Genomic DNA, 26,161 nt, shown 5'->3' with positions numbered 1-26,161 from the left:
ACATTCCAGGGTCTGCAAATGCTCCTTCATAAACCAGCAAGATGCTTGAGGCAGCTAGTGCAAGAGCACACAGAACACTTCTAAATCCCCCAGAAATGTGGCCAGTGTTCAGGGAGTATTGGGGAGAGCTAGTTGTAATTTTCCTGACAAAAAGACCCACTTAAATCCCTATGACTCTCTCCTTTGAAATACAGTCACATCTTCCCGTAAAAAGGATATAATGCAGGAATGAAAATATCCAGTGGCAATCATAGTCTTGTAACAGGTAGTGTGGGGAAGAGGAAACACAGAGTGAGAAAGGAAAGTTATTGTTACTTGGCTCCGAAGTGTAGAAAAGCTCTCTTCATAATTGGCAGGAATTTTGGTTTGCTGCTCTTAGTTTAAGAGATGTTATATAGAAAAAAGAGGGGGAATTATTCCAAAGTGTTGAGTGTTTTCAATGGTACAAGAGCACATTTATCTGAAACAACAGCGAGAGTCCAATAAGAACAATTCAGATAATGCAAAAAAGCAGTGGTTCCCCTAAGGATTTACCCGTAAATCTTCATTCCAAAGGTCTCCACTCAATCTGAGCACAGCCCTCCAACCCCAAATGGGAAGGCAAAGCTCTCACTGAGATGGTTGAAGGAGTTTCTCCTCACCACTTCCACACTGCCCAGTCTTCCTGCTTCAGGGGCAACTCAGTCTTCTCCTCTGCAGCTACAGAACTGCCACAAACCCAAGTCTTGCTATAAAGGAAAATTAAAATTCAGGGTAACTGCGTGCTTCTGAGTCTGCTCAAAACTAATGAAAAGGTTTTTCAGATACAGAAACAACAAACAGAAAGAAAATACTGTCCCACTGATAACAGAGGTAAATTTGTCACTGACAATGCTGAAAAGACAGAGGTTCTCAAGACTTCCTTCACCCTGTCTGCACCAGCACTGCTGGGCCCCCAGCCATGGGGACAAAAAATTCCAGGCTGATGCATCTGCAAGGGCATCACCAGAGATCCAGAAATCACTATCCCACTCTACTCAGTGCTCATCAGGCCACACTGGAGCACTGTGCTCAGTTTGGTCCCTGCTGTGCAGAGAAGATGTGGACAGGCTGGAGAAGGTCCAGAGAAGAGCCACAGACTGGGAAGCCTGTGACAGAGAAAAAGGCTGAGAGAAGTGGATTTGTTTAGCCTTGAGAAAAAAAGGCTTAGGGAAGACCTAATCACCATGTTCCACTATTTGATGGGTGGCTACAAAGAAGATGGAGACTCCCTTTTTACAAGGAGTCACACAAAAAAGACAGGGGGTATTGGGTACAAGTTACTGCTGGGGACGTTACAACTACTCACACAAGGAAAACTTTGCACAATGAGAACCACCAGCCATTGGAATAATCTCCACAGGGAAGTACTGGATTCCCCAATACTGTACACTCCTGAGATCTGGCTGACAGTGTGCTGGGCCATCTTGTCTAGACTGTGCTTTTACCAAGAAAGGTTGGATGAAATGTTCCTTGAGGTAATTTCTTTCCAACCTGTATTCTATGATTCTATATTTTAAAATCATGGCCAGTTTATGTGTGTGCCCCTGGCTGTGAACTGTGGTGGTTCAGCAGGACCCTGGAGAGAGGAAAATCGAGTAAGGCAGGAACATTCTCCATCTCCATGTCTCTTACTATGAGCCAAAGACTTTTTTAATACAAAAGTCTTGAGAACCCAACACCAGAAGGAAGTAACTGACACGACCTGTGACATTTGCTCTAAATTATGCATGTATAATAGCACCCAAGGATATAGTGAAATCTATTATGATGAACACTGTATGCTGAAAGGTTTGCAACATAAAGGGCTGCTTTTCATTATCCACTGAGGGTAAATTTAGCCCTAAACAAAATATACAAGAAAACACAGTTGTTAATGTGATGGGAATTATTACTGTGTAATAACTTGTGGGTGTTCTTTCTTGACTTTGCTATTGGGAAATTCACTCTCTATATGTAGGTTTGATTTTAAAAAGAGAAAATCAGGCTAACCTAATAGATTTTTGGAAGCTAAAATAATCAGATAGATGAACAAACCCCCCCAAACACCTCAAAATAAGCCAGTCCTTCACACTCTGACCAGCAGGTCGAGGAAGGTGATTCTGCCCCACTACTCCACTCCTGTGAGATCCCAACTAGAGTACAGCATCCAGCTCTGGGTTCCCCCAACACAAGATAGATGCAGACCTGTTGAAACAAGTCCAGAGGTGGGTCATAAACATGACTGGAGGGCTGGAGAACCTCTCCTGTGAGGACAGGCTGAGAGTTGCTTCCAGTACCTCAAGGGGGCCTAAAAGAAGGCTGGAGAGGGACTTTTGACCAGGGTATAAAGTGACAGGACAAGGGGGAATGACTTTAAACTGAAAGAGTGTAGGTTTAGAATGGATACTGTGAGGGTGGTGAGGTCCTCGCACAGGTTACCCAGGGAAGCTGTGGATGCTCCATCCCTGGAAGTGCTCAAGACCAGGCTGGATGGAATTCTGAGCAACCAGGTCTAGTAGAAGGTGTTCCTGCCCACAGTAGGGGGATTGGAACTAGGTGATCTTTCAGGTCCACTCTGACCCAAACCATTATACGTTTCTATGAAATGTGCTTGGATATTTAGAAGTTCCTGGAGAAAAAAAGGGAAAAAAAAGAAAAAAATAAAGAGACTGTAAGCAGATCAAAAGGACTATTTTAGGTAAACCAGAAAGGAGCATGTGCAGTGGAATCAGGCTGTCATGGACATAATATTTTTAAAGAGAAGAAGGAAAGGTGTTTCAAGAAGCTAGATCTATCTGCCTTGTTCTAAAGGGCTAACAAGTCTTGAGAAAAATGGATATGAAGATTGTTGGTTTTAAAATCTTTTACTAAGCTCTCTCACGGGGAAAAATGGCAGAGATTAAATACACTGAGTACAAGTGAACATCACAGTGCTCTGCAGGATTACATTAAGAAGGAAAACTGAAGAATTCACAATGAGATGAGTAATACTGCCAAAAAAAAAAAAAAGAGGAAAAAAAAAAGAAAAAAGGAAAAAAGAAAGAAAAAGGAAAAGTGATCTGGAATCAGGGAGCAAAAGAAGGAAATGTGACCACATCTATAACCACCACAGCTGCCCCGAGAGGTTTCTTACCTGAAGGCTGATCATGCTTCTGTGAGGAGCAAAATTCAGGGCCTAAGTTGCACTAACAGCACACGTCAGACTCAAAACAAGAAGGAGCAGTCAGCTCTCAGGTGGTGCCTGGTCTTCATTTTTCTTTTTAAGGAACAGTCATCTTTTTCTAATGGCTTAATGCCAAAAGTATGCTTGAAGGAGGAATTTCAATGAGGAAAGCTGGCAGTCCTGCCCAGGTTCCATTGATTCAGTGGAATTGGCTGCAGTCCTTGTGGGACAAGTGCTCCCTTAATTTCAGACAAGTCTACTTCAAATATAATTAGACAGGAGGCTTGTTTTTTTCTTTTTGGCCCTTCATGTTGAGTGAGATGCATTACTTGTAATCATTATATACTAGTTTATTGATCGTGGCTTTTCAGTATTCACTGTAGATAGGCTTGTTTTAACAGAACTGTCAAGAGACATGTCTGGTTAACAAACAATTACCAATTGAAGGTATAGAAACAAGCACAGGGATTTTGTCAGGACATCCAGAAATGTGCAGGGTATTTTGACAAAAGGTGAAAGGGCTTTTCTATTGAATCTGGTATTTTTAAAGAGATGTTCCTAAAGTCCATTTAATGACATTTTAGGAATGGTTCAATATATTGTTTTCATCTCTGCTCCCTATATTTCAATATTTGAAAAGACTCAACAAATGGAAATTATTCTCAGGAATTGCCTATACAGAAAATCTATGAGAGCCCACACAATGGATTACACTAGCTCATTACTTCTAATATAGGTTACCATTAAAATGTATTCCAGTTATTAGGAAAGCTGGAAGTGAGTCAATTATTTGAATAAACAAAGACTTGGTTGCCCCATAGTTTAGTGCATCCCTGAGATGTCTGTAGGCTCCATTCCCACGCCTCCTGTCTCATTCCTAAACTAGCAGAGGCTGTTGTGCAAGGCGAGCTGGCAGCTCCTAATGAACAGGTGGTTCAATGCACTCCTCAGAAGCAATTCCTGCACACTGTCCACTTCTGCACATTTGTGGCAGGCACAGGGCATCAACTGAATCTTGTGTGTACCAGAGGAGGAAGAAGAGGGTTTGCAGCTTAGGGAAAGAGAAGGATCAGCTTATCAGGCCAAAGGAATGTTACTGTGGTCCCTCCAAAGGGGCCCTGTGTTCTGATTGCTTGGACAAGCTGAAATACAGCAGTTTGGTGTGTCAGACACTAGAAGGTGAAAAGACAGAAGAAGGTGTCAGCTTTTTGCTTTCTCCAAAAGACTGGAGAGGTGTTTTGTGTCTAAAAGACTGGAGAGGGGTTTCTGTGTCTGAAAGATATAAGACACAGTGATAGCTTCAGCAAAAAGAAGTAACTCAGCCTCACAACTGACAGCATAGTTCCCAGCCTTGTTAGGAAGCAGTATCCCTACATGCAAACTCTTAGGATAAACAGAAACAATACATGAAAGAAACAAATCCCAAACATCCATTGGGACAAAGTATGAATATTTCAATTCCTTAAGAGTGAAAGTCTGTATTTCCTAAAACAACTAACATTTCCTGTTTCCATTAAAGTCTCAGACTGGGCATCCCAAACCATGTAAAGCTGTTGGCCAACAGGTTTATATTTACCCTGGGAGTCAAGGTGAGATTCATGACACTGCTGCTTATTAAAGCTCTTGTTTTAATATGCTTGGCTTTTGCAAGTTATGACACAGTAAATATATTTGTGTCACTTAGCAACCTCAGTTGTTTTTAAAGGAATGTCTTTTGTTCTTGGAAATCTATTATAAATGCAGATTACAAAATAATTATTGGGGAATCTAGACTTGTCTTATTTGGATGGTGTTCTGGCCTCTCTCCATTCTGCATTTGAAGTGTGCACAGGAAATTAATTTACTTTGCACAAGCGTCCTTCATTGACACTATTGTTTGAAGAGAAGCTCTGCATATTTAACAACAGAAGTTTCTGTGGAAAATAAAGGATGTGAGAAATGCCTGGAGAAGGAAAAGACTGGAAAGGACCTCCTAGTCACTGGGTTCACCCAGTTCAAAGCTGTCTTACTGTTTGGTAAACAACACTATAAATACTTTAACACTGTGATGCAACACTACATAGTCTCTATCATGAATTTATCAACCTGATTCATTTCTACACATGCCAAAGTCTGAGATCACAGATCATGCAGCTCCAGCAAAAAGGTTTGAAATGTAAACACCTGCATAAATGAAATATTCTCTATAATTTTCACATGGACTGGGTTACAGGGTCTCCATAACAGATTAGAACATGTGCATGATCCTGAACACATACATGTAGCTGAAGGACTAAGATTACACTGGATTGCAGACTTCAAAGGATTTAAGGGTTTTCTTTCTTGGTCCTTAATAGGTTTAAAGCTCAGAATTCACGTCCAGTTGTCCATGTTGTCAGGATCAGTACAAACGGTAAAATACATAAATTGACCTTTGTATTCTGAAATTAAAATGTATCCTCAGGAAACACAATAAAATTATGTCAAATTTTTATGGATGGACACATAATTAATATAATTACTACTAGTTTATGAAACTCAGATTTTGTCCTCTGCTAGGAATATCTGAAAGACAAGTATTACTAAAAACATCCTAAAGACTGTTTTCTAAAAATCTGAACAGATAAAGTGAGAATGCAAGCGAACAACAATCATAAAAAGGGACCAATCACTGTTCTCAGTTGCTAATAGAATTACTTAGACAACAAGTTGCCATGAGAATTTTGGGAATCCCAGTACAGAAGTAGACCATACACAGAAATGCATCTGGAAAAAAAAGAGAATACTAGCAACAGTCATTATCAAATTTCTGCTCAGAAAAATACTGTCAGAGGTCAGGAAATTTTGTCAACAGTTTTGCAACTCTTTTTGTACTTTTATTTTAAAAAGAACTCCCCCTATCCTAAGTGTTCTATGCTTCGGGGTTTGGGGGTTTTTTTCACTGCAATTACTGTGGTAAACTGCTAAAGTAAAAGCAGTGCTGCAGAGCTCATCTCCAGTGGTAGAAGATCAAGTATGATAACCAGGCTGTGATTCTCCTAATTTTAAAGAGAATACAGTGAGTGAGCTACAGCTTACTCAGGACTTTGCCAAATGACCTGATAGTTACAATTGTTGAGACCTCAGCTTCTTTGGGGCTGACCTGGCAGCCAACCCTATCACTTACATTGACAAACACTGCATCAGGACACCTATGACAGATCCTTTATTGGAAAACCCACTGTTGAAGTTGTTCTCATTTCTATGGAGGCACTAGCAAACAGCTGTTCATGACCTGCTGTAGTATTTCTGCCAGGAATGGCCGCAGACAGTTTAGATCTGCCTCTAGCATGGATTGGGGTTTAAGCCCAGAAAGGTCTCTGGGTGCTGACAGACTGAGATCCATTCCACAGATATGATTATGATGTAAATTCATATTGAGCCCTCTTTGGCACAGTTTTCCCACATAAACAAATCTTTGAGGGAGAACCACAGACATAGGATATACCATCTTCTCCAGCATTTTAGGTTTTTTTTCATCATCCAATAAAAAGGGCAGATACTACCTAAGTAATGGCTGAGGTTCCCAATTCCTCTAGGAGAACATAATCTGAAATACCCTTCTCCTGAAGGTCCACAAATCTCATTTTGTTCTGCTGGTAAATCTATTAATCCTGATCAGTAGCATTCAGTGTAAACATTTGCAGTATGTTTAGTCCCTCAGCAGATACTAGTCCACTGTGAACCAGCCACCACTAAAATTTTGTATTCAAAAAGATCTGAGGACATCAGGATTCTGCTAATGACTGAGCTCTGAGCTCCCTATCTGTGGCACTGATCTGCATGATCCTGCGAGCTTTTCCCAGCACTGCCGTTGGTTAGGGATGCAATGAAGCACGATTTGTGATTATCATTCCCGGGCTCATGAAAGCCCCAGGTGTAGATGTAATCACAAGCAGCACCGAGCTTTTGCTGGTATAGCTTATTTTGCTTTTGTGGGAGAAGAAAAGGCTGGAATAAGCTGTACTGGGTTTATTGCAGTTCTGCTTGTATAGAATACCAGATTACCTACTCCAAAGTGATCTGAATATAGAGCTCCCTTGGAGTTGAAGTAGATCCATCCACTGCATCTATGTAGGCCTGCTTCTACTGCTTTTGAATAGATACTGCGTAAAGGAGGAATAAAGGTGAAAGTGTTTTCTTAAAAATATTTGGGGGCGGGCAGGGGGCAAAAAAAATCTCAATTTTTCATCATCTGTAGAAAAATGTGATCTGAGTTTTAACTGACAGTTACCAAAAAGGTGCTGAAAATAAGAAAGTATTGGTACCTTAAATATGCACATGAGTAAGTAATATGCAATTAGGTAGCATGATTTATGCCCAGCTCATATAAATCCAGACAAGGGCTGTAGCAATGGTTGGACACCTAGGCTGGTGTGCACACCAGCACCATGTACAGACAGCAGGCATGTTCACTAACACGTGCATTTATGCACAGGCTCTCTTGCTCTGTACAGCAAGTGGAAGTAGCTCAGGAGAACACGAGGACAAAAGGACCGAAGGACATGCCCTCTCCTTTGCCAACTGCTTACTGATTAATCAAGGGTACAGTGCTGAGAGCAGTTATGTGTACGAGCAAACTTACGCTTTACAAGCTGTTCCCAGCGGAACCGACCGCATGGCCTGTCACGTGAATGAGCGTGTTCTGGACTATGGCCCCAGAGTACCAACACCCACAAAACCTTATTTAAAGCTCATCATAGAAATGTCAGCACCTGCTTGAATGATGCGGTGACAGAAACAAGGGAAGGAATGGGACTGGGACACGAACAGACAGGGCAGAGCCTTGATGCAGGAGGTGAAGTAAACCGCAGGCTGAGAGAAATCCCGACAGAACACCTGCACAGAGTTGCTTCATGTCTGCTAATTCTAGTGATGCAAAATAAGGCTCCAAAGGCATTCCCATGTCAAGGAATCAACCCCCAAACCAAAGCGCTGCCGGCTGTGGGCACACAGCGGGCGCAGCAGAGACGACCGCGGAGCGCGAACCGGGCGGTCGGAGCCCGGCGCCGCGGTACGAACGCGCCGCGATCCCGGCACGGAGCCCTGCGGGAGAGTGCGCTGGGTAACGGGATCGCCACGGCGCGGCCGGTCCCGGACAGGCCGGTGCGGCCCGGGCGCTCCGCCGGCCGCCGCTCCCACAGGCGCGCGGGGCTGCGGGAGAGCCGCACGCGCGCAACCGCCGGGCGCTCACGGGGCACCGGCGCGCACCCGCACCGGCGCCCCGCGGGCCGTTAACGGCGGGGCGGGAGCGGCACCGGCCGGGCGGCCACCGGGCGGTCACCGGCCGCCGCTCGCCCTCCCCGTTGCTGCCCGTGCCCGCTCCAAGCGATCGTCCCGAGGCGACGGGGCGGCGCGGGACACTCCGCCGTGCCGCCCGCCCCGCCCCCTCCTGCCAATCACCGCGGCCCCGCCCCCGAGACCCGAGGTGCGGGGTTTGAAAGCGGGCCGGTCCACGCGGCGCGCAGACAGGGGGGGAAGGGGACAGAACAGGGAGCGTCGCGCTTGGTGGTCGCGGGGCGGCCTCGCCCGGCCGGCGGCGGAAGCCGCCCCCGCGCTGTTGGCCGAGCCCTCCCCGCGCGGGGCGCGGGCCCCGGGAGCGGCCGGCGAGCGGTTGGTCCGGAAGGCCGCCCCCCTCCCCCCCTGGCCGGCGCAGTGGGAGGCGCCCGGGCGCGCGCGTCACCCATTGTTTACAAACCAACGCCAGCGGGCCGAGCTCCAGCCGCGACCGCAGCGCCGGAGCCGCGTGTGCTCGCGCGCGCGCGGGGCGGCGGGCGGGCGGCGGCCCCGGTCCCGCTGCGGCGGCTGCGGCACGGCGGGGACCCGGCAGAGATGCCGTGCCGCCCGGGCGAGCGCTTCCTGCTGCTGGAGCGCCCGGTCGCCGTGGGACAGGCGGGCTCCAAGGAGGTGGACGCGCTGGTGGCCAAGCTGGGCGAGGTGCTGCAGCTGAGCGCTCAGCGGGCGCCGCCGCCGCCCCGCGCCCCCAAGCACCTGGGGCCGGGCAGCGCCCGCGACCGCGCCGCCCCCTACTCACCGCGGTGCTGCAGCGGCGGCGGGGCCGGGGCCGGGCTGCTGGCGCCGCGGGGACCGGCCCCGTCGCAAGCTCACTCGCAACACGTTGAGGCTCCGCGGCCGGACCGGAGCGGCCAGCAGCGGGTGACCAAGCAGCTGTGCGGACGGGGCTGGCTGCGGAGCGCCGCCCGCCGGAGGAAGCAGCCTCCGCCGGGGCCGGGCGACGGGCCGGCGGAGGAGGAGGACCCGCACCGGCTCCTGCAGCAGCTCATCCTCTCCGGCAACCTCATCAAAGAAGCCGTCCGGCGGCTGCAGCTGGCGGCGGCGGCGGCGGCAGCAGCGGCATCCGCGGCCTCCAGCGGCAGCGCCTCGGCGGGGAGCGGCGGCGCGGACGGCGAGGCGGCGGCGGCGGCCGTGCAGCCCCTGCAGTAGCCGGCGGGCACGAGCGGCGGCGGTGACCGGGGCGAAGGAGAGCGGCCGCTGGCGGCGGAGCCCCCGCCGGGCGGGCTGCGGGAGCGCGGTGCGGGCTCCGCCTGGATGTGAGTGTGTCCCGGCGGCGGCGGGGCCCCCCGGGCCGGGGCCGGTTGGGGCGGGGAGGGTGCCCGAACCCCCCCCGGCCCAAGGTGACCGCGGCGCGGACCCCGTCGAGCCGCAGCCGGCGAGGCCGCGCACGCCGCCCGCCCCGGGCTGCTGCTGTGCCCCCCTCCCTGCTCTGCCTTCCCCGGGAGCTCCTCCTTCTCCTCCCCCCCGGGGCAGCCCGGCCGGGGCCGCGGACCCCCCCGCCGCCGGTCCCCCGCTGCCGCGGAGCTCCTCCGTCTCCCAGGAGCCATTTGCAATAATCCTCGCTGACCCCGGCGGGAGGTGTTTCCTTTCCCCTCCCGGGCTGGTTTGGTTTTCTGTTGGGGGTTTATTTGTTGTTATTTTAACGTTTATTGTTATTATTTCTCGTTGTGACTGTATGAAGCAGTTTTTAAAAATGTGAATATCAAAGCTGGAAGGCAGCTGGACTTATAACAAATGAGTGAATGGAGCCTGAGATGCATTGTTCACATAAGGTAGCCGAAACAAGTTTTTTCTACCAAAAAGAAAAACCCTGAATCCACCCTTCCCCGACAAACTCAATGGCTCAAGTACAAGATGCAGCTGTTGATTTTAAATATATGCACTTCGTACCGGAGCGTTTGAAATGTGTTCCTGATTTACAGGACTTACTGTCTTAATTAACCTGTCTGTATTGAATAAACGTGGTCTTGTTTTTATTTTTGGGTCTGTGTCTCATTGTTAAGGGGAAATGATTTCTGGTTCATGAGAACAAAACTGTGTAGGCACGTTTCCCCTTGATCTTCTTTCAGTTGTAAGATCTCCATTTTGCGAGCAAAAAAAAAAAAAAAAAATCCCCACAACAATCCGCATAGTCTGATGCAGTGGGACACCGGTTATTAATGCACGGAGATGCAACTGAGCCCCTTTGTTTGCCGGCAGCGTTCATTTGTGAGCCGTGAGACGCCCCTTCGAGCAGCCGAGAATGTGGCTGTTGGAATTTATAAGTCAAATCATACTGAAACAAAAATTAGGTATTTTGTATTGGGGAAGGAACGTGGCTTGTGTTGGTCACTTGTTTGGGTTGTTTTGATTTTTTTTTCTTTCTCTGAGGGTAGAGAGGAAAAAAGACTAGAAAAGAGGTCTGTCTAGACAGTAACAAAAAAAATTAAAATCTGTAAACCAGACTTTGATAATTCTATGGTGGTCATTAAGTTCTGATACCTATTTTAAATAGCTTCCTTTGTAAAATCCTGCGTTGGGGTTTTTAGGAGTCATTGAGCTTCAAGATCAAAACTGAACATATCAGACTGGAGCTTAACAATCTCCCAACCCCCACTCAATTTGAGGTAAAAGCTTCTCCTTTGAAGAAGGTAGCAATCCCACATGAAAGAAAATGGAAGATGTTTGCCTTTGTCCAAGAGAGCAATTTGAGCAGCTACATTTACTTGTGTGATTAGTTCTTTCATGAATACATTAAATCCACAAAATATTTTAGATTTCTTTCTCTGCCACAGCTGCTACTGGAAACTGATGCTGAAGGTTTTTATGATGTCTCACTGAATTCCTCCTGCATTAGGACCAGTATGTGATGTTATTATTAGCTTTTTATCTTGACTAATTTATAAGTTGAATGCAGTTTTTCCATATCAAAGCACATAAAATGCAAAGAAAGAAGTTCAGTGCATTTTAGAACCTCCTTAATTACTAACATCTGAAGTCGTTTTTCTCATAACTTGGGCTGCTTTTGTGGCATTCTGCACAACTTGGAAAAGATTTGGATTTGCCATTAGTTCTTGCTCTCTACTACAATGATGTACTATGTAGGTTATCCTTCAAATTAATTTTTATTTGCAATCTTCTTGTTTCTTTCTTCAAGGAAAAAAAAATTCAGTAGCAGATACAAAGAATATAACCACTAGCCACAACTGAAGAAGTAGTTATTCATGTATTTGTCCTTTAGGTGCTCAGCGAGGCAGGTATTTGCTGTGCAGATGCTGAATTTGAACCCTGGCATAAGTAGTTTAATTACTAAAAAAGCTGGAGGAAACAAGCTAAAAGCTGGGCATAGCTGGTGGAGCCTGAAGAGTTAACTAAGGTTGAAAGTGTATGGGTGGGGGTCAGCTGGAATTTTGAAAACTGGCAAGTTTGACTTGAACTTTTTGCCACTGATAATTATGCATTGATTTTGCATCTCCTTTGCCTCCCCCCTCCTCCTCCCCAAACCCTAGCCTCTGTATACTAATGAGAACAGCTAACTTTACAAGTGTCCTTTGTAGTCATTGAAAGCCTCGAGACATTCCTTTTAAGGATTTTACTAGAATAACACTTTTCAATAAAGTGGCAGTTGAAGTGAGGCGTAGAAAAGATGCTAATAAATTTCACTGTGACTGGCTGGTTTTTAAGCTTCCTAAATTGCTTCTAAAATAGCTTTTACTTTCTCCTTTGTGCAAGGCTGGGAGATGTATATATGAACAGGGTTCATACACAAGCTAAGCGTTATGCAGACTGTGATGATTCAGTGAAAGGAATTTTGGCCCTTGTTTCAGATAACTTGCATAACTCACTGACACATCTTTGTCACTTACATCTTCTATATAAGTCTTTGTCTTCAAAATGTCACTCAGAACATGTCACTCCTTCATAAGGGAACAATTGAACATGGCTCATTTTGGTTTTGGAAGACACACTGTAAAAGATGTTGGACCAATTGAAGTATTGCCAGAAAGTTTCCGTTGATTGGTTGAAAATTCTCCTTTCTTTGCCTTGTGCTACACTCTCAAATACCAGTTGTTGGTTTCTAGAGAAGCAAAATGGAAATACATTTAGCCTTTACAGTATTCTTAAACTTTCTTCATTCATGAATGAAAATACAAGTTTATTCACAGGTTTAAATTTGGAATAAAATTGTGTTTTTATGATAGGCATTTAGCTGGGTTTTAGCTCTTTTTTTGTTCCGTACTGTGGGGGAAAAAAATGTTCAAAACACACCAAAAGCAAACCATTTAGATTTTTGTAATAAGTAACATTTCAATGCAGTGGGGAAGTAAATTTAATGTCATTATATCTACAAGGGCTATATGTTTTGAGGGTCAACTTGTTTTTAAATAATGTACACAAATGCAGTGAAGGTTCACAACCTCATCTTTCAACATGTCCGTGTGGTTGTTGTGCTAGCATGGCGCTGGGCTATCACAGATTTTTTTTAGATGCTTAACTCCTCCTGAGTTTTCTCTATTTTCAGCTGTTTTCCTGATTGTCCGAAACTCAAATTTGCATCCTAGTTGTGTCTTGTTCTTTGTACTCCCATGTTCCCTGAGCTCTTAAAAGTAACTCAATTTAGCCAGAAGTCTGGCAGGTATAATGACTTTTGTCTGCTATTTCCCTCGTGTGACCCATCTCCCTTGTAGCTCACTATTGTGTATTGTACCAGCACTTAGAATCTACTGTAAAAATTATGCTGGCATGGTACTTGGCATGATAAACGTGGTGGGAAAGTAGGGACTTCACCCTAAGTCCTTAAAATGAGGTTGAAAAGAAGCCTTTCAAGCAAATAGCAAGCACATCTCATGGAAGGCATGAGGGAGAGGAAGGATGTATGCTGGTTAATACACAATTTAGTTCTGGTCAGCTGGGGCCAGTCCCAGTGTTGGTGATGTCTCCTCCATCTCCATATAAAAATCATTTCTCATTCCTTCCTAGTCCCTGGCCCCATGATTTTAGTCTCTTCACCCTGCATTCCCTGCCTTAGCCAGGCAGCTGGCTAATTTTTTTCAGCCTGTGGTTGAAGAATTTCACTTTTACATGTCTTTTGTCCATGTCGTATTACTCTTCCCAAATATTAAGTAGCTTAGTTCTCTTCAGTTGCTTTTTGGTGAGTGCTTTTGATGTGCTTGTTCACTTGATTATGTTGTACCTCAGTCACTTGGTGGCCTTGGATCTGGTTAACTCCTTACAGACCTTGCAGTGGGAGTTGGAGGGCAAGTTACAAGTGTCCTTCACCTTCAGTTTGTACAGCATAGGGCAGAAATCAGAGGAGAAATCCTAGCTGCAACGAAATGAACAGATAAAGTTTACAGAAAAATTATTTTCAACTTCTATGGGAATTTCCTCCTGGTTTGGGTTTTTTTTGTTACTGTTGTTTGATTTCTTGTTTTTGCTTTTGGGTTTTTTTTTTTAAAGTAACTGGGAAATACCACTTAAAGTGATACAATGACTACATAAATGCCTTTGGGGGACACAAAAATGACATCAGCAAACTCATTTCCTGAGTCAATGAGGAATTCCAAAAATTATGTTTTAGCTGTGTGACTAACCTTAGTCACCGTTGTCAAAGCTGCAGAGTTGCCATTATGCAATTTCCTTGGCAAAAGGCAGCTGCTGGGAAAGAATTGGTGCCCATAGAGAGAGGAAGGCTGCAGTGTGCCCAAGCCACATTAGTAAACACTGTAAACTCCACAGCAGAGGAAGCTACAGGAAATCAGGCACCATAAATCCAGAGGCGTGCAGCATTAGCTGTTCCTTATGCAATATCCTGTATTTAAATTGTATTATTTTTGCTTCCCATTATATAATATGGTGATGTCTGGTGGAGTAATACAGCCAGCTAAGGGTGCTCTTCATCACTGCAGGCATTAGGTAGGACATGAGCAATCAAAAGAAATTGCAAATTGTAAAAACCACCTTGTCTCTCTGTCGTGTCCTCCTTGTAATTACCGACTTGGCAGGACTTCATTCATGGAGAGGTACTAAGGATAGGCTGCAAGCTCCTGAGCTATATGAAGAAGTTTAATATATTCAATTCCAACCCCAAGTACATATCTTATAGCAGCAAAATTTAAAGCTGGAGGGAAAAAATTCCTGCTAGAACTTTGAGCTTGGAAGTCAAGTGGTAAATTCAAGAATAAATGGACCTGCTTTCATTTTTCTCCCATGTAGGTACTTCAGTCCTTATCTAAGGAACTTCACACTCCCTGGCACACTATGGGGCTTGTATCATCAGCTGCCCCTCAGGAGATGATCTCTGATTGATTTTACAGTCCAGGGAAGTTGTTGTCTTCCAGCTCAATGGGATCACTTTCAGGAGCAGTGCTGACTTAAATACATTTTTTCGTTTGGTGGTAAGGGATGAAACAGCACCAGGATAAAAATGTTTTAATTAGAGGAAATGGATCCTGGCTGGCTTAATAGTAAATATTTACTGCTCTAAGCATTTTACCATAAGAGATTGGGGCTTATTCTACCCGCATCACAACAATTGTCCTAGTTTCAAGGCTTAAATCTACAGAAGCATGGGCTCACAGTTAAAGTGCAAATTTTGGTTATTAGTGTTCTTAAATCCACATTGCAATGCCTTCTCTTGTTTACAAGACTAAGTTAGTGTTCCAGGGGAAGCCACACATGATTGAAGCAGGTGTCTGAATGTGTGTACATCCCCAGCTTCTCCTGCAAAATGGAAGATGAAGGGGATCCCTAATCCTCTCCTGTTAGCAGGCAGCATTGGCAGTTGCTATTCCAGTAATACCTATCTGTCAGTGCACTGGTATGCCCCACCAGTGTGATATCTCATCTCTGCGTTGTTTTGGAAGGTAAAAAACCAGACATTTATGTTTTCCATTTTGCTGTTCTGCTCTGTTGTTAGTTGTCACCAGGCTGCTTTGACAGCTGCTTTCCTCCAATACCTCTGGTGCAAACTTCCTCAGCTGCTGTCAACTCTGACCTGAACTATGGCTGGATTCTGCATCACAGGACACAGAAAACTTATTCCCACAAAAAAAGGAGTAAGTCAGCCTGGAGCATGCCAGACTGGTAGCAGGATGGAAATAAGAAACATGAATTTTCACATCTGCATTTGTATAGATCTCTTCTTCTGTTCGTCTCCTACTTTTTTTTTTTCTTATTATTTTTTCGGTTTTTTCTTTCCTTTTTAAGAGAGGCCACAGATGTCAAGAATCTCTGGAAATCAAACTGCCTGCCTCAGTAGGAGTTTAGAAGTGACCCACGGCCCCTATGTTCACTTCTCCCCTTGTTTTCCTGGAGAGCCTTTCACAGCACGTTTTGTTTGTGATGATCCTGTTCTCCAGCCTGCAGTGAAACAAAGATGCTTTGGGGCTAAAGTGCAAACATGCTCAGCCTGAGTGCTGTGCATGTGCACACACGAGCATGGATCAAATGTGACTTGCTGAAATAGTAGTTGTGTTCAGGGTCAAATATGCAGATGTTTTATTGACACTAAGAATAAATACAAACTTATACAAAGGACATGTGCTATTAATTTGATTTGAAACTAAATTTTCAGGGAAAAATGTGTTTAGTGTAATACTGCCTATGTCCTGCATGTGTCTTGCCTTGCTGCTCCTGAACAGGCTTTATCTTAGAAAAACCAGATCAAACCCTACCAGAACTACCAAATTATTGTAAGAAATAGAATTTCAAATGGATTTTGGTTTATCTTCTTCTTTACAAACAAAATAAAAATCCTTATTGTAGGGTATACATCAATGCTGAATAACTCTTTGAAGAATGTCTTCATGCAGGAGTGACTTGTTTGCAGCCACCATAATACAGATCTACCTTATTATTGCAATGTCTTTAGCTTATCTATTATTAAAAGTCTCAATTGTTTTTCAGTAATTTTAAATATGGTTGCAGACGCATAGAAGTTGAAATTGTGTTATCCAGGAGGCACTACTTTTAAGTTGATAAACTTTTGAAAGTTTTAAATTGGAGAGGGGAAGTTAACTTGAATGGTAAAATTAAATAGAGTACTGATTTTCCATGGTGATTTCAACTTCACAAGTTGCTCAGTTTATTTAAGCTCTTGTGAATCAACAAGAAGAGTAATAAATTGACACCAAGTGTGATCTTTTGTAAGTGATAGTCACAGAATCACAGAATGGTTTGAATTGGAAGAGGCCTTTAAGATCAACCAGTTCCCACTCTCCTGCCATGGGCAGGGACATTTTCCACTAGATCAGACTGCTCAAAGCCCCATCCAAGCTGGATTTGAACACTTTTGGGGATGGGGCATCCACAGCTTTCCTGGGGAGCCTGTTCCAGTGCTTCACCACTCTCACAGCAAAGAAAAAGCCATTCCCCCTTGTCCTGTCCTTACACACCCTGGTCACAAGTCTCTCTCCAGCCCCCTTGTAGGCTCCCTCTAGTATTCCAGGTTTCAAAAGAGCAGAGCAGAGGGGGAGAATCACCTCCTTCATAAGTAAACCTTCAAAACTGCAGGGACTGTCATACCAGGTAAGACCTGAGCTCTGGCTATCAGTATCTTGGACGCCAGTCAGCTGCTTCAAATCACCTGCTGTGTGGTGGAATAGCCCCCAGCAGCTCTTGTCCTGATGTCTGGCAATTTGGCTCCTTCTTGGTTAGAGTTCCTTCCATGCTATTGGATTTTGGAGCTTTTGCCATGGTTACAGTTGATTTTCCTGATAGCTCTGTGTGAGTTATGGGTGGGCCAGTGCTTTCTGAGCCAGGAGAGCTGTATGCCTGCTGTACGTCCTGTGTGTCTGCACAGATTCAAAGCTGCTTTCTGTGGATGGTGGTGGGAGGGTGATCAGCATGGCCAGGGAGCAAGATTTTGCCTGCAAGAAGCAGAGGGGCTGGCCAGCCCATAAAATCTGACTGCCTTGGCTTCTGCACTTAATGCTGAGGGCTGACAATCAAAGACTAGGGATGGATATTTCCTATGGAAGCTGCCTCCGGAGAGGGATGTGGGATTGTAAGTCAGGCTCTACACAAAAGGCTCCTCAGGACACATTGGAGCTGACTAGGAAGAGAAACAGAAGATGAGAAAACCCTGCACAGAGGTGAGATTTGAACCAACACAAAGCTGGAACAACTCTGGGGAAAACGGTTTTAGACACTCTAGATTGAAGGATCTACACTGAAACCCAAAAGGGTACATAAGCTTCAGTTCCCCTTACTAACTCCGAGAGAAAGGTTACTGAAACTTTGACAGCAGGTTGTGGAGCCCCATCATGAGAGGAAAGCCTGTTAGAGACTCATCTGGAGAACTGTAGGTAGAAACAAAGCTTCTGATGGTAAAAGCAGTTGCATGGCAGAGAAAACTAAGACAGGCTCGAATAGCCATCCCTGACTGCACACAGAAGGGTATGGAAATGTGGGCACTGACCGTGGGCAGCACTGACTGTTCTTTCTGTTCTGGTGTGCTGTTGGCCCGGGTCTTGCTGAGGTTTTACCCTTTTCCTGTCACTGATTGACTCTGGGATTGTGGGTTTGCAGGACAAGGGGCAGGACAGACATATTTAGGGAGCTTGCCCTGTATCAATACTCCTCAACACCCCAGCACTTGAGATCTGAACCCTTTGTCTAATGCTCCACTCAGAAGTCTCAGCCTCTGTGGGGAAGTGGGAGAAGTACAGCACTGCCCAGCCTGATTCCTACAGTTGTGGCCATAAAACCTGTGAGGTTATTGACTCCTTGATTGTTGCAGAGTGATTTTGAAAGCACTGGAGTTGTAGCAGCTACACCTTCCTCCTCAGCTTGCCTTTTTCTTTTTTTTTTTTTTAAGTAAGTTAGTTGCTACTGCACTTTGACCCTTATCACAGTGAACAAAATTAAGTATAAGTAATATCTATTGGCTTGCTGCTCGTTTGGCTGCACATTCAGCAAAGATGACCACATTTTGTTGGTACCAAAGACTTCAGCACTTACGTTGTCATTTATAGCTCACAGCTGAAATTCATGGCCCTGGGTGTTCCTGCCATCAACAGCTTCCCTTGAATAGCTGCTGTTACTCAGTTGTTAACACTCACACTGTATTTGGTGATGTCTCTGGGGCACAGCAAAGCTGATTATATAATTTACTACATCCTTATGTCCTGGATATAAGGATAAAACTCTTTCCCATGAAGACAGACAGATATTGGAACAGGTTGCCCAGAGGTTGCAGTCTCTCTCGGTCGTGGTTTTGGTTAGACTGGAGAAAACACAGACTAACATGATCTGACTTCAGAGCTGTCCCTGCTTGGAACAGGTTTCTGGACTTGAGATCTCTTGGGAGATTCTTCTGACTTGAATTATCCTATGATCCCACAAAGTTGGCACATTTGCTTGCAGAAAATATTGCTTTCTAATACAGTATATGGAATTCATCCAGTGTTTCCCTAAATCTCAGCTAGGAATAAGGAATCCAGGCTATGTGAATGTAGTCCTTAGCAAAAATGTAATTCCAATTCTGGTATTTCTCACTGAAATCTGTGAGGCTTCAAAAGCAATAACATCCTTTCCCCAAACCTGATTGCTCAGCTACAACAAGGAGGACATCCGCTGTTCAGGTGATACTGCTCAGGCAGACACATGCACTTTCTTCTCCAGCAGTAGGAAAGACAGACAAAAAGGACAGAAAGGATAGTAGGCGTCATCTTTGTAGTTTGGGCATTCTTACTTTCCTCCATGGCTCACATCTGGATCATTTGGATCATACCTTTGGACTCAGGAGGAAACAAACCAGTGCAATGTTCATGTGTGCCCAAGGGCAAGGGTTGTTCCTAAGAAGCCAAGAAAAAAGCTTTTTCCTGGATTCCCAGTCCCCTGTGTTCTTAGGATTGTGTTCATAGTGGCAGCTCTTGTCTCAGTTAAACCCAGTGCTTTGGAACTTGACAAGAGCTGGCACCACCTACTATATCAGGAAGCAGTTTCCTGTGTACCAGTGGTTTCTCAGAAATTGTTCTACGCCGGTGCCTGTGTGGGTGTTTCTGATCACTGTGCCTGGACAACAAAACCACTCCAGTTTTGGTTGTTCAAGATGAAAAATGAATATGAGATCAAGTTTCTATTTGTACACAATTAAATTTACATCCTTCACCTCAGATAGGCCATGAGCCTGAGACCACCTTTCAGACATATCTGTGTGCCCTGTACATCTCTGCTCCCCAGCATATACCCTCCTATTCTGCTTTTGGCAAGGGCATTAGGAAATTCATAAGAAAGCCCACAAGGTATGATCTTAACAGGGCACGGCCAGCCCAGGCACTTCAGCTGTCCAGATCTCCTGAAGCTCTCACTATAATCTCCAACAGCATAGGCAAATTGTTCAGCTATTCTGAATGACAGCGTCTCTGAATCTCACCTGGAATATTGGCTGGCTGGCTTCCACAGGGATGGCTTGTTCGAAATCAAACCAAACTCCCCCAAGGTTTCAGTTATAAAAGGTCAAATATTAGGAAAAAAAAGAGTGTGTGTGTTTTATACAGTGGCAGAACACTTTGGTATTTCTTAGCAGAGTCAGACATTTGTAACAGATGCACATATGCTCCCAGAGCAAAGTGTATATGGCCGACACATCTCCAAGAGCCAGCTCTGAGGAGCTAACTATTCTTTCCCAATTAAATATCAAAAATGGGGAATGATGGATGGTTTAATCGGTCCCATTGCATAATTTGTTCTGGGGTAGACTGTTCACATTTTTTTCCAAAAGTGTCTCGGCACAAGAGCTTTACTAGATCCTTAATTCTTCTCCTCTCTCTTACCTGAAATGCCATTATTCTCTGTTGCTCTCTCATGTGAGGCGTGACCAGAGCCTCACATGGCAGTGCAGGCAAATCCACTGCTGCCTGCTCTGAACCACTACAGCCCTTGTCTCCATCCCTGCCTTCCAGAAACTAGAAGAGCTTGTTTGGTTTTTAAACAAAACTGCTGAACTGTCTCCTGTAATACCCTGTTACCCTATCCGGCTGCAATGTGCTGCTTTTGGTTTTTGCTTGGCTGCTTTGCTGGCATACCCCGTTCGTGTGTATGTGCACTGCACCGGCGTGCCGGGAGGCGAGCAGAGATCCATCCATCTGTCCTGCCGCGCGTTTGGCAAAACCAAACCAATCCTTTTATCACCAAACGAGATGTCACTATAGACACCCTCTGGCGTCTTCCTCAGCAAAATGAGGCTATTAAAAAAAAAAAAACAAAAAAAAAAAAAAAAAAAAAAAAAGGGTCTGCAGCCCGTCCTATTGGAGTGAATGAGGGAAGCTCGGCGGTGCGGGGCCTTTCCGCGGCGGTGACTCAGCACGGGGGATGCTCCGCGGCTGTGCCGGCTGCGCTGTGTCTGTCTGTCTGTCTGTCTGTGTGTCTGTGTGTCTGTGTCACGGCTCCATTCACAGCCCGCCTCGGCTCGGGACTCCGTGCGCGGTTATCCTCGCACCTCCCGCAAGTGCGAAGTGGAGGGAGAGCGCTTGCAAACTCCGTCTTTGAGAGCGGGGATTCAGGATCTGTGCCAGCAGCTCGTGTCAGCTTCCAGGCTCCGTGTTTCTGTGTCGCGGGGCTCTGACAGGGCACACGAGCGCTTCCCATTAGATACTCACAGACACCAAAAATAGACGCTCCATTACTGCAGCATGCTAGCTGACAGTAATGATAGGGCTCTGCTTACTAGTTCACTTACATACTGGCAATCTGGCCTCTTTGCATGCTTTATTTATCAGGTATTAATTGCAACTTCCACTTACCACCCCCAGCCTAAATCACTGCATTGTCTGTTGCGGAGGTCAGACATTTACTTATTTTTGCTTTTATTATCAGCTTGAGAAAACTCAATTACAGCAGGCATGCATACACAAACACACAGTAGTAGGTCTGTGCTGATGTTCTTAAAGATACACATCTGCTGATACTAAAAATAGCTCCTTGTCAGCAGCTTGGTAATTTTAGGCTCAATGAGAATTCATCCCCATGGTAACTGTACAGTTGTTGAATCATTTATTATTTGAGCTTCAAAATCACAACAGTGCCGGCAATTTTCATCCTCCGAATGTTTTTAAGGACCTTTTGCAGTGTTGCAATACTCCTTGCTCCGCACCATCAATATTTATCAAGCAAACAGCTGTAGCCCTTGAACTGAGTCCCTGCTTCTCCTTGGACGTAGCAGGGCTGGGATACTCGATAGCAGGGTGACAGTTAAAACAGGTTTCACTTTTGTGATAACAGCAGCCTGTGATGTGGTTGTTTGGCCAGGGATGGTACACACGAACCCTGCAAACTCCCAACTGGCAAAATGAAACTTTAAAGTGTCAACCTAAGCCTCGGTCTTTGTCTCGAGAAACAGAAAACAAGATATCTCAGGTCTCTGTGTAGCAAGAGGTTTTGTAGATAAGAGGCTGTTAGTTTTTAACCTCTCAGACGCTGTTGACCCCAAGCCGGTGGGGGGACACACTGCCTGGCTTTGTAGAGATAAAAGCTGTTTGCACTTTCCCTCTAATATGAGCTTACAGATAATGGTCATAGACATCTTGTGCTAAACCCAAGAGAGTCAGACCACTAGGCTAGCAAAGAGTAAGGTGAACCTCAGGTTCCCTAAGACCAGGGGCTGCTCAGACTCTGCTGTCTCAGTCTCCAGAGAGTGGGACCAGGGTAAGCTCTGCAGGGTGGGACAGGAGGTGCATAAAGAGTGAGCACTGAAACGACAGAAATCACTCAGCAGCAGAAACACTTCCATAGTACACAAACCGTAGTGAAATGGGGTGACAGAGACTGATTTCAGGATGGTCTAAATAACAGACACCAGCTCTCTCACTAGCTGCACGTGTGACTTTTGTCACACTGCTCCTGGCCATTAGATTTACTGGAGTGCACAGTACAGAGAGAGCTGTTACATTTTAGGTAGAAGAGGTTCAGTCCCTTTAAGTCTGACCGACGGGGATCTGAAAGACTGACGCAGAAACACAGACACTATTCCCAGGTGCCAGCAGTTGTAAGGTGATACACTCAACAGAGCTGATTCTCCTGGGTTAAAGCATTGTAGCTATTACACACTGTCATGACTGATGCTGTATTTTTAGGTCAAATGCACTTTAATTGTATGAGCTTTTAAGAAGGTCTTGGACAAGGTAATCTGCAAGGGGATTTGAAATTGCGTTTTGTCTTATTAGTTCAATTGAGTTGAAGATAACAAAATAAGAATGTGCAGGTAACTTTTACAGCTGCTGCGCAGCTGCCTTCTACCTAAACCAGCTTTCTGTAAATCTGTCAGTACCCAAAGTGTGTTGTGCATCACTCTGGTGGAATTTGTCAGGTGATCCTGGTGTGCACTGCAGGGAGACCCAGCGTCTGCCATCAAGGAAAGCTCAGTTTCCCCTCCATTGCAAGGGTATGATCACCACTGATGTCAGTTCATGTCACCTACATGCCAAGAGACAATACAGTGGTTTTCTCACTGACAGGAGCAGGAGAAAGCGGCCAATCCATAAAGCAGCCCCCAACTCTGAAGTTCTCTCCTGGAGAAGCAGCAGCTATTCTTTATTCTTTATTCTTTATTCTTCATTCTTTCTTTATTCTTGCATCTGGTTCCTCAGTTTGCTCATTTAATTAAACCAGAAATGTCCTTCCTTCCAGTTAGTTCAGCTGCTGTACATTTATCCCAGAGCACATACAGAGAGAGATTTGGAAGACACTGCTTTTTTGTATTTCCACCTACCAGGCTCCATCTTCTTGGGCTAGGAAGTGCTCTCTGTGGCCACAGCCTCAGCTGCTGGAGGCAATGCCAGGTCTCATTTTGCCAGACAGACATGTCAATAGCAGAATTACTTACTTGTAGCAACAAAAGTCTGGTCACAGCTCATAGGTTTTATAGTAAGTTGGGAGGTGAAGAAAATCACCAGCACAATAGACCAGAAGTGGAGTTTGTTCTCAAACCCTTTGTGGCCAAGAGCTTGGTTTCAAGCAGTTTTTCCCACTTTCCACACAGTGCTGGGTGGATGGTTTGATTCTGCCCAGCAGGGTGCTGTCCATGAAGATGGGGTGGCTGCGCCAGAGGCTCCCAGCTTTTTCCTGAACATTGTTTTCCTCTTTTTCCCTGACAAAGGATGAAGATCTGAGTAGTGACCTCAAAAATGTTGTGACTGCTCTGAGGTGAATAGCTAAGCACAGCATCCACTTTTACATTGTCACTGTTTATTTGTTTTTACCTCATTATACCTTTTTGATCCTGCTTGGAGAGCAGCAGGGGAAAAAACATGCGCAGTGATGTTGTGTGATGCTCCTGTGGCATTGCAGACCAAGGACCCCCACAGCCCATGAGCTCCCCAGGTGGTTGTAACCCAGGGTACCTGCACAGTCAGAAACCTTCACCAGGCACCAGTAAGGGTGTTAGTGAACCTGCAGAGCAGCTGCAGTGCAAAGAGCAGCATGCATGGAAAGGAGACCCAGCCTGCCTGAGACTTCAAGATCAGGTTGGGTTTGAAACTTTGGGTACAGTCTCCTTGAACATAGGCTGCTTTTTAACCTGAAGTCAGAAAGAAATAATGAACATGTCATGCCATTTCACACTATTTTTGCAGTCGCTGTCAGAAAAAGAATCAAGTGTTAAAGCTCATGTCTCAACTCTACCTTACTAGTTTTTCCCATCTGGTTGTAACTGTATTTCAGGGATGGCTCACAAGCAGTGGGGTGCGCCAGTAATGTCACTCTGTCACTTTATGATAGCTTTCAAGTGACATTTTTTCCATGTAATATCCCTTCCCACTTCACCTGCAGGCAGACTTGCATGGGCTGCCTTTGTTCTGTATTTGGCCTGAATCTTGCACTCCAAGCTACACATCAGTCTCCTAAAAAATGCAGGTGAAGCACTGCTGTGCACCTTTTCATGTGGTGAGCACATGCCAGATGCTGCCTGTGGAAAGATGGGACTGCTGGGGAGCTTGCAGCACAGACACCTTCCTCTGAAACCTGATGCCAGCTTTGATGTAGGGTTTGAGACTGGAAGCTGAGTAAAGCCATGGGTTATCCTTGGTTTCCTGGAAGCCAGAGGAGTAGGTGGAGGGATACACAGACAGCACAGACAGAGCCAGCAGCCTCTGCATTGCAGCAGCTCATGCAGCTGCCCATGTGCATGGAAGGACATGGCATGGGAATTTTTGTTAGAAATCTCAGAGCAAGCACTCACAAAATCCCATTCTTCTGTTGATGCATCTTTATACAATGATGGATAAATTCTCTCTGCAAGCACAATGTGTAGCAGCTCTCTAAAAAGCAAAGCAGGCTTGCTGATTAATGTAGGCCATCTTTAATTTTCTCTGCACTCATTTCTGTACATTCTCATTTTATTCCTATGCCATTATGGTGAGTTCTCACTGCTAAGTGCATTTAATGATGAATTTGAGCCATATGAGTGAGGACTCTTCTCTCTTTCTCCCTCTGTCCCTCCCCATCAAGGATCTCACTGCAGCTGAGTTTATACAGCCTCAGTTCTTGTCCAAACCTCCCAAACACCAGCAGCAATTCACAGCAGGGCCTCAGCACTCCCCCTCCAGGCTCCCTGAGTGTGGTGAGCCCAGGTCCATTCTTTTATTACCGGTCAGGTGTGGTGGCAGAAGGCTGGGTACAAGCACAGCTGGTGAGGAAGAAGGGATTTTCAATGAGTGTTTTTCACATACTATGAAATCATGGCCCCAGGATATGATTAGGGGCATATCTTGTAGGCAGAAGTGACATCTTTCATTAACTGAAGAGATAAGTTGAAAAACCCCCCAAAGTCTGGGTGTGAGATGATATGATATTTTTGTGTTTCAGACAGTTTGGCACAGGCAATGAGAGTCAGTCAGGGTAGGGCTTACTGGAGTTCATGAGGGCTCCTTGCTCAGCTATGGCCAGTCAGTCATCTCCCTTGAGCCCAGCCAAGCTGATGTATGCAGCCACATTTCTCAAAGGAGTAAATGAAGAAGTGGGATTGGTATTTAATACTTTTCTCAATGCAGTCACAGTTTTTTCAGCTGTTTTCCAGCTTGGTTCTGGAGGTGTGCTTTGGGTGTATGTCCTTGCAGCAGGGTTTGCTGTGACTCTGTTACTGCAATGACTCATTGCAGGAGCTCCCAGAGCAGACCAGAACTACATTCCCTGGAGAGATGCAGGCAGTAAACCAAGGAACTGCCACCCGACATGCAAAAGCTACAGGAGAACAGTTTTTATCACCATGCTCCATTTACACCACGAAAACAAATTTTTTCCTTTGTTTCCTTTAGTACAGCATGACCTTCCATCAGCTTCACAAACCAAGCAGGGCAGAGGTGGCAATGGTGGGTGAAAGCAAACTCATCTTGCTTATGCTCGCTCCGACTGCCCAGACTCGTTTGCCAAGCAGCCCATCTGTGACCTGTGATGTGTAAAAGGATCACTCGGCTCCCTTCTGGGTGAGGATACAAGAGACCACGGTTGTTTACACGTCCAGTCAAGTGATTAACGATTAAACAACAACAGAACAAGGAGTTTGTGTGGCTCCACGAGCTGACCATGCCTATCTGAGCACATGCTGATATAACCAGTTGTTCCGAGGGTGATAAGCCCAGCAAACACAGGCTCCTTCCCTGAGTACAGTGCCAGAAAGGGACACAGTCTGGCTGGGACACGCTGGGGAGTGGACCATGCCTGCCCTTTGTCATCCTCTCTCCTGGGGCACCACTTTGACATTTGCAC

The 26,161-nt window shown here is 45.5% G+C and overlaps 1 protein-coding gene and 1 long non-coding RNA gene across 4 annotated transcripts in view; one reads left to right on the top strand and one right to left on the bottom strand.

Moving 5' to 3' along the window:
• The window catches only part of LOC116997618, a 36,139-nt gene extending 27,912 nt beyond the window's left edge, over positions 1 to 8,227 (bottom strand). For 2 of the 3 annotated variants that reach the window (XR_006162993.1, XR_006162994.1), the window contains exon 1: positions 535 to 2,380. This is a non-coding gene — a long non-coding RNA (uncharacterized LOC116997618). Of the gene's footprint in view, positions 1 to 534; positions 2,381 to 2,439; positions 2,630 to 3,133 lie in introns of those variants that run through there. The other variant, XR_004418212.2, reaches the window with a different exon arrangement.
• Positions 8,228 to 8,994: 767 nt separating this feature from the next.
• Positions 8,995 to 9,625, top strand: LOC116997611 (GSK-3-binding protein-like). Its single transcript, XM_033062578.1, has one exon. It carries the CDS (start codon positions 9,014 to 9,016, stop codon positions 9,623 to 9,625), a length of 612 nt encoding a protein of 203 aa, XP_032918469.1. The 5' UTR covers positions 8,995 to 9,013.
• Positions 9,626 to 26,161: the final 16,536 nt, after the last annotated feature.

Source organism: Catharus ustulatus, chromosome 1, assembly GCF_009819885.2.
Source record: "Catharus ustulatus isolate bCatUst1 chromosome 1, bCatUst1.pri.v2, whole genome shotgun sequence".
In the NCBI taxonomy this organism is placed as follows: Eukaryota; Metazoa; Chordata; class Aves; order Passeriformes; family Turdidae; genus Catharus; species Catharus ustulatus.
This window is presented reverse-complemented; position numbering and strand designations above follow the sequence as displayed.